We start from the raw sequence: 7969 nt of genomic DNA, 5'->3' as shown, positions 1-7969 counted from the left end.
TAATGATACAAAGAAATTTATAAAAAAAACAAAAGCTATAACAAACGGTTGCTATAGTAATAGAAATTAAGAGTTGCATTTTAAACTTTTTGCTTCTTAAGAGAAATAACACCCTCTTATTTTCCAAAAATACTTGAATTCATCCTTTTAAAATGTTAAAACTTGACACTTTTTGTTTTCTTTAAAAATGAATAATTTTATTGCATGCACTTTAGTTCATTTTAATAAAAAATATGTATACACGTGTTTCTCTATTTTTTTTTTTTGGTTACATGTGTTTCTCTATTTTTATTTATAATATAAGGAACATGTGTTTCTCTATTTTTTAGTTCAAATTTGCTTTCATAAAAAATGTTTGAATTTTAATATAAAAAGAAATTTCACTTTTTAAATTTATAGTTTGTTATAGTTTGTTATTTTCTTCTTTTTAAATTTTAATATCAATTTAGTGTCTCTCAACCAATTTTTTGGTTTGTGGACTTATATTACCTTGAAATAAGGTAATGTCTTCTTTAAGAAATCAGGTATTCTGATTAGGTATTCTATTATGATGATAGCTATTTATTATCTTGATAGAATTCCTTAGTACCTGATAGAGAAACCAAGAAGCATTTGTTTAGCTTAATTAAGTCATGGATAAGACATGGATGAGATCAAACCGATTGTCGAAAGAGTACGAGAAAGGGGTATGGGAATTCGTTGAGTTTGCGGTTAAGCACTCCGAAGACCCGCTTCGAATGCCGTGTCCTTGCTTGGGTTGCTGTTATGGGGATAAGGTTGACGGGAAGCAGTTGGGATCCCATTTACTACGGTTTGGAATTGATAGAAGTTATACATGTTGGACAATGCATGGTGAGAAAAGTAACGGGAATGTTGGGTCGAGTTGTAATAGGAAGTATGCTTCAAACGACGATTGCACAGACACATACGATTGCGATCGAGTCGAAGAGATTGCAGAAGCGCTTGAAGAAGATCTTGCGGATTGTCCCAAAATGTTTGAGAGGTTGGTAAGCGATGCAGAGAAACCGTTGTATGATGGTTGTTCAAAATTCACAAGATTGTCTGCGGCGTATAATACCCGACCAGTAGGGTTAGTTTCTCATTCTTTGTTCATCTAATCTCTGTTTCTTTTGTGTATAGCAAAATTTTCATATAACCTATTGTTTTAATTTATAGAGCACACTGGTTGCTGCTTGCTATCAACCCTATAAGGGAAGTCGTGTATTATCTAAATTCGGTAAATGGTGAATGGACCAATTATCAGGCCATGAAGGACATCGTTGATTTGTAAGTGGGATCGTTCTAAATATATATTCGTGTATATTTATATATTTACTTATTTGTGGGATTGATCTAAACATATGCTTTTATATATTTGTTAATTAGATCAATACAAGTGTTCCGAAGTCAACGGGACGCACAGGTATCCCGAACTAAATCTAACAACATTACTTGGATCCAAGTGCAGGTACATTATTTTTCACAATGTTGCTTATAATATATTTATGCTACTTGATAAAACAAGACAACTATAGAATCTTATTTGTTTTTCTATGTAGTGTCCGTAATAGCGAAACAGTTACGATTGCGGATACTTTGTTTTGAGGTATATGAAAGAAATTCTTCAGGCGAATCAATTAGAGATTCCGCTCACGGTATGAATTTATAACTTAAGATAATTTCATATAATTTATTACATTTAACTAAATATATCATTCATATTATGTTTTTGTTTTGTAGTACCTTGACGAATTCCGTGCTACTGCGTACCCGAAGCTTAAGTTGGAAGAAATAAAAGAGGATTTGTGTCATTTTTATATTAAGCGTTTTTTCATGTAGGATTTGTGTCGAATTGAAGTACTATAATATTATTGATGTTGTAATGATGTATATATATAATTTTGGATATTATAATGGTATTATATTAGTATATATATATATATATATTGTCTTACTGATGGCTGAAATAATATCGTCGAAAATAAATTACAGGTCGAAAATATTACAGGCTGAAAACATATTACAGGTCGAAAATATTACAGGTCGACTGGGAGGATTAAATTACAGGCTGCACATTAAAATACCTCATTTAGCTACTAAAGCGCTTTTTAAAAAGCGCTCTTAAAGGCCCACATACTAAAGCGCTTCTATTTAAAAGCGCTGCCAAAGATTAATAAAAAAGCAAAAAAAAATAAAAAAAAAAAGCAACATACCAAAGCGCTTTTGTAAAAGCGCTCTTATAGGGGGGGCTATCAGAGCGCTTTTTCCAGAAAAAGCGCTCTTAAAGCCCAACCTATAAGAGCGCTTTTACAAAAGCGCTTTAGTATGTTGCGTTTTTTTTATTTTTTATTCTCACAGGGGGGCCTATCACAGCGCTTTTCTGGAAAAAGCGCACTTAAAGGGGGCCTACCAGAGTGCCTTTTCTTGAAAAGCGCTCTTAAAGGGGGTCCTACAAGAGCGCTTTTTCCAGAAAAGCGCTCTTATAGGGGGGGCCTACCAGAGCGCTTTTAAAAGCGCTTTCGTAGCCTATGCCAGCGCTGGCTTTGGCAGCGCTTTAAAGCGCTGTTAAAGGCCAAAAAAAACGCTTTTAAAAGCCTTGCGCGTTGTAGTGATCGGTGGCACGTTGCCAGCGCATAAGATCGTAAGATTTGGGGAGTTAGAATGAGATCCCGACAACCATTACCATGAGTTCTTTACGGTTTATCTAAAAAAATCATGATTATCTATGAAAATAGCTTACAATTTATACCAGAACAATTGAACCATATTTTCTTTATAATTATCAAAACACTTACGTATTCATTAAAGCTTGCCTAATTGCATGCTATATTTTAAATGTATACCCCACCCACTCACTCACCCAACTATCCATTTCTTCAATAATAATTAATTGAATTTATGATGTATAGGAACTTCTTCAATCAATGCCACCCATCATTTTGTAGTAAGACCATCATAAATACAAAGTTTGGTAGGTTCATTGAAAACACGTCAATTTTTTTTAAGGGAGTCATATTTCAATAATTTTAACGTATTATTATTCTCTTCTTTTTTTTTTTGCTTAGGTTATGATTTCAATTTTTTTCATTTGTTTTTTTTCTTATTAAACATTAATTTATTCATAATTATATTTTTTTAACTATAAAATGATTGAATAAACAAATCACAAACAGAACTCTTAATCTGTTACAAAGTAACTTGTAAATGATGAATTTATTTATTTTTTATTTTGTAGGTAGAAACAAAGGTGTGATTAAGAAGGCCAAGAAATGTTCAAACATAGGAAATATTGATGATGGGAGAGTTAATAAGGAGATTCCATATTTTGAAGTCACATTGACACCAACTTATGTCAATTATTATAGTATGGTATGTATACTATCTAAAATATCTTATAATTTTGGCTTTAATTTATATATTTTAATCACTAATAAGCTATGGTTCATGAATTGAAACAGAGGATACCAAATGTGTTTTCAAGAAAATATTTGAAAGAGACGGAAGAAATTGCAATCTTGAAAGTTGGGGAGGACATGACTATGGAAGTGGGGTTCAGGTTTGATGCTAATGCCAAAGGAATGGTTTTTCAAAATGGTTGGAAGAATTTTTCACAAAAATATAATTTACAAATTGGTGATATTTGTAAATTTGTGATGACACAATCCAAACCACTTTTATTTTCCATTGCTATTACTCGAGCCAAAATGGAATCAAAACCTAAGAAGTTCCAAGGTTTTTCTTTCTTACTTACTTTATTTTTATTGGCTAATATATTTTTGAATTGATATTTGATTAACATCTTACATTTATATTTATTAATAGTTTTTCTTCATTGATTATATAAAAAAAGGTGTCTCTTCGGGTGATGATACAATTCCAAAAAGAAAAAGCATTGGAGAAAGTTCTAGAGGTAGAGGTCGCCCAAAAAAACATGTTTCCAAAGGTATTCTTCTAATTTCATTAAAAAAAAAAATCAAATTTGATTAATGTGAAGATTTCTTAGATATATGTAATTTTAAATAGTTGTCTTAAGTACAAATAGTTTTTGATTTGATCTCTACACTTATCAATAGTTTAAAGTCTCATGAATTTTTTTTTTGACCAATAGTCCCATGAATTTTAAATAACATGAATTGTTCATTTTTGTTAAGATATGGTGTGAAGGTCCAAATTTGTTGGGAGTTCAATGCAACAACCTTAACAAGAGAGTTGTAGCACAAGACTTGCACTATCAAGGTAATTGTTTGCTGGGAGTTCAGTGTCTGTTCCAAGTTAAACAAGAGAGTTAAATAAAATATAGTTGTTCTTTGAACTGTAATAATTTATGTTAGCTACTGTGTTGTGTTCATGACTATTTGAAGATTTTAGTATTTTATTTATTTATATATTTTGTTACTTAGGTTATTGCTAATTTGGTAATTTGTTTTGGTAAAAATATGTAGTACATTAGTACAATATTTGCAGAGTCTGTTTTTCACTTCATCATGGATTATGTATAGTTTTTTACTTCAACAGAAAACAGACTCAATATGCTTGCTAAAAAATGGCATGAACTTATTTTGAAGTTTAACAGAAAATAGACTTAATATTTTGCATACTTCTATACATTATATCTACTTCTATATTTTCAGTAGTGAGTGCAATGATATGCTAAGTAAAAAACTACTAAATTCCTTTTAGATATGATCCATAGTTAATGACAAATGTAGTTTTTTATAAACTAATGCATTGGACCTTTAAGAGTGCAGCCTGCTATTGAATATGCAGGACCATATTAGACAAATTGGACCATTATACCATATTTAATTGGACAATATACAATATATTTGACCTTAATTAAGACATTTCTATTGGAAAATGATATACATAATATGAGGGAATAGAAATACATGGGAAACTTAATGTGTAGAGATAATTACACATATAGTGTTTACTATAGTTGAGAAATGGTAAGCATCTTCACTATAGTGTTTACTAACAATTTGAAAAGTCAAACATGTGAAAAATAATATTTTATTTATTGATAATAATAGAAGTAATATTTTAAAAATCTGACCGAACCGAAGGAGTCGCTGGTCTATTTTGATTATTGGATCAGATAAACTATTAATTGAATTTGTGGAAACCGACCAGAATCGATAAATATCGGTGAACATTAAATGCATTAGAAAAGTAATACAATGAATATATATGCATTAGAAAAGTAAAGATTTAAACAGGAATACAATGAATATATATGAACATTAAATGCATTATGAACATTGTAATAGGCTAACCTAAGCTTTGCATACGAAAAAATATATTAAAATATGCAATTGAGATGATTATAGATGGAGTGTTTACACTGTTGAAATATAAACTTGATTTGGGCCTAATTATTAATGGTATTTTTCATGAATTAGTTTTGTTCCATGCCATTTTTTCCCTGTAATAACTAATAACCGATTTTTCATGCCATATACGAACAAATCTTAAGTTACTATTTCGGTTCAAAACTGTGTTGTTAAGTTACTTACTCATAATGAATCCTTTGAAATGTTCTCAATCTTATTAGATCTATGGAGTACAGCCATCTGTAAGTAATGTGCTCAGTGGTGGTAAATCAGGTAAATATCCTTTATTTCTTTGTCATTTTTTGGCATCTGCGAAGTGATTTATACAAAATTGCTATGTAAAATACAGTTAAAATTCTGTATAACAATGTTATTTATTACTCTCTTCTTATGTCTTGGATTTGTAGGAATCAGTGAAATGCGATTGATTTGTTGATATTGGTACGTAGATAAAACTGTTGAAATTGTTTCATTTAGAGCATAATATAATTATTTTCTTCACATTGTCGATCTAAATCAACCATGTCACTCTTTGCAATGTGTAATAAATTGTCTTTCACTCTAGAAGATTATCATAAGTAAAGTATTTGAATGTAACTACATGTGTTGGTGTCATCGATTACAGGTGCATAACTGTGGTTACATATGTTCACATGATTTGTTGTTTAAGCATCCATATGTAAAATACGGTTAAAATTTTGTAGAACAATGTTATTTAGTACTCTCTTCTTATGTCTTGAATTTGTAGGAATCGATGAAATGCGATTGATTTGTTAATATTGGTATGTAGATAAAACCATTGAAATTGTTTTATTTAGAGCATATATAATTATTTTCTTCACATTGTCGATCTAAATCAACCATGTCACTCTTTGCAATATGTTTTACAATTCTTGCCAAACCCTCCGCCGCAATTGCAAATAAAAACGGCGATAGCGGACCCCCCTGCCTCAATCCTCTCTTGACTAAGAATTCTTCCGTAGGGCTTCCATTAACTAATACAGACATGCTGCTGGAAAAAATTCCAGCCTCCAACCAGCTTAACCATTTTTGACCAAATCCCATTTTGACCATGACACCACGCAAATATTTCCAATCAACACAATCATAAGCTTGAGAAAAATCGACTTTAAACATAATGCAGCTCCTTCTTTCTCTTCTCGCAAAGTCAATCAACTCATTAGTTGCAACAATGCCATCAAGTATCTTCCTACCGGGGAAACATGTTTGGGTTTCGGAAACAATCTTCCCGTTCACTTTGCTGAGTCTTGCTGCTAGAATCTTGGAAACCACTTTATACAAGCATCCTATCAAGCAAATGGGACGATAATCGTCTTGGCGTTAAAGATTCTCAACTTTAGGAATCGGCGCAAGAAAAGAGGAAGTCATTGCCTTAGGTAACTTTGATATCTTATGAAACTCCTGAATGAAATCAATTATATCTCCTCCAACAATACTCCAGCATTTTTTGATAAATTTCATGTTGAATCCATCGGGACCAGGACTTTTATCCCCATAACAGTCCAAAATAACATCTTCAATCTCTTCTTTTGTAAAAAAATCCTCCAATCTCATGTTGTCCTCAGCTGTCAAAGAATTAAATTCCAATCCATTGATATTTGGTCTGATGTCAGTCTGCTCCTTAAACCGTTCAGCAAAATGCAGTTTAATCTCATGCTTCACCTCTTCCATAGAACTAACCACCCCACTACTCGTGCTAATCTCCACAATTGCATTCCTTCTGTACCAAGCCTTCATGATTGAGTGAAAATACCTTGTGTTGAACTCTCCCTCTTATACCCACTTTTGCCTAGATTTCTATCTTAGAATACACTCCTTTAATTGCAGACAGTTCCAAATTGATTCAGACTTAGCTTTCCTCAAGTCTTGCATATCTTGTGATATTAAAGTTCTGGAATTTTCCATTTCCAACTCAAGATCATTTTAGACATCAACATTTCTCTCCACCTTTAAATCAATCCACCCAAATACGTTTTCATTCCACCACTTTAACCTCACCTCCAACCTCTTAAATTTTTCTTTGATTACAATTGATTTCTTGCCCTGGATCACAAATGACTCCCATTCTTTCTTGACAAACGATAGGAATTCCGGATCGTCATACCAGGCAGACCTATGATCCGAGACAGACCTATGATCCGAGACATCCTTATTTCCATAAGATTGAGCCACGACATTCCAACTCTGAATAATTCCTTCAGATAATAGGAACCTATCTCCACGACTGCTAGAAATTGTTTTAATGTATGCATACATATATGTATATGAATAGTAATAGATGAAATATTTTATTTAGTTTTAAAATAATAGCACTTAATTATTTAAGTAATAAATAATATTAAGTAATTTAAGATACATACATGATACATATGGTATGATATAAAAAAGAAAAACAAGTGAATCAGATATTAGATTATCTAAAAATAATCTTAGAATTTATGTATATAATTATTGATCTTCTGATAGAATTATATAATATTTGGGATATCATAAATGAATAAATATGATATTTGTAAATTAATCATTATATTAGTATAACATAATGGTGTCTAATGAAGTCGATCTTACGAGAACAAATATTTATGTAGATTTATTTGTTCATATTTTATTAAGTT

The 7969-nt window shown here is 31.3% G+C and overlaps 1 protein-coding gene across 4 annotated transcripts; it reads left to right on the top strand.

Moving 5' to 3' along the window:
- The first annotated feature begins 2657 nt into the window (after positions 1–2657).
- LOC131648323 (B3 domain-containing protein REM23-like) lies at positions 2658–7631 on the top strand. 4 transcript variants are annotated; one of them, XR_009298113.1, is made up of 7 exons: positions 3080–3369; positions 3459–3732; positions 3851–3943; positions 4152–4236; positions 5555–5606; positions 5741–5774; positions 5959–7630. XR_009298113.1 is itself a non-coding variant. In XM_058918087.1 (5 exons), exons 1-5 carry the CDS (start codon positions 2899–2901, stop codon positions 4160–4162), a joined length of 585 nt encoding a protein of 194 aa, XP_058774070.1. In that variant the 5' UTR covers positions 2658–2898; the 3' UTR covers positions 4163–5527. The 4 variants fall into 4 exon arrangements, 1 of the variants encoding a protein (XP_058774070.1); XR_009298112.1 differs by having other exon boundaries at positions 3082–3369; positions 5741–7631; XM_058918087.1 differs by lacking the exons at positions 5555–5606; positions 5741–5774; positions 5959–7630 and adding an exon at positions 2658–2975 and having other exon boundaries at positions 3240–3369; positions 4152–5527.
- Positions 7632–7969: the final 338 nt, after the last annotated feature.

The sequence above is a fragment of the Vicia villosa genome, linkage group LG2, assembly GCF_029867415.1.
Source record: "Vicia villosa cultivar HV-30 ecotype Madison, WI linkage group LG2, Vvil1.0, whole genome shotgun sequence".
NCBI classification, from domain to species: Eukaryota; Viridiplantae; Streptophyta; class Magnoliopsida; order Fabales; family Fabaceae; genus Vicia; species Vicia villosa.
The sequence above is the reverse complement of the archived record's forward strand: the minus strand, read 5'-3'. Positions and strand labels throughout refer to the sequence as shown.

Excerpts from the sequence above, each read along its gene's own strand:
- LOC131648323 (XM_058918087.1), top strand. The coding sequence starts at position 2,899 with ATGATGTATAGGAACTTCTTCAATCAATGCCACCCATCATTTTGTAGT. Across the intron at positions 2,976-3,239 it reads ATAAATACAAAGTTTGGTAG|AAACAAAGGTGTGATTAAGA; the intron begins GTTCATTGAAAA and ends TTTTGTAGGTAG. Across the intron at positions 3,370-3,458 it reads ATGTCAATTATTATAGTATG|AGGATACCAAATGTGTTTTC; the intron begins GTATGTATACTA and ends GAATTGAAACAG.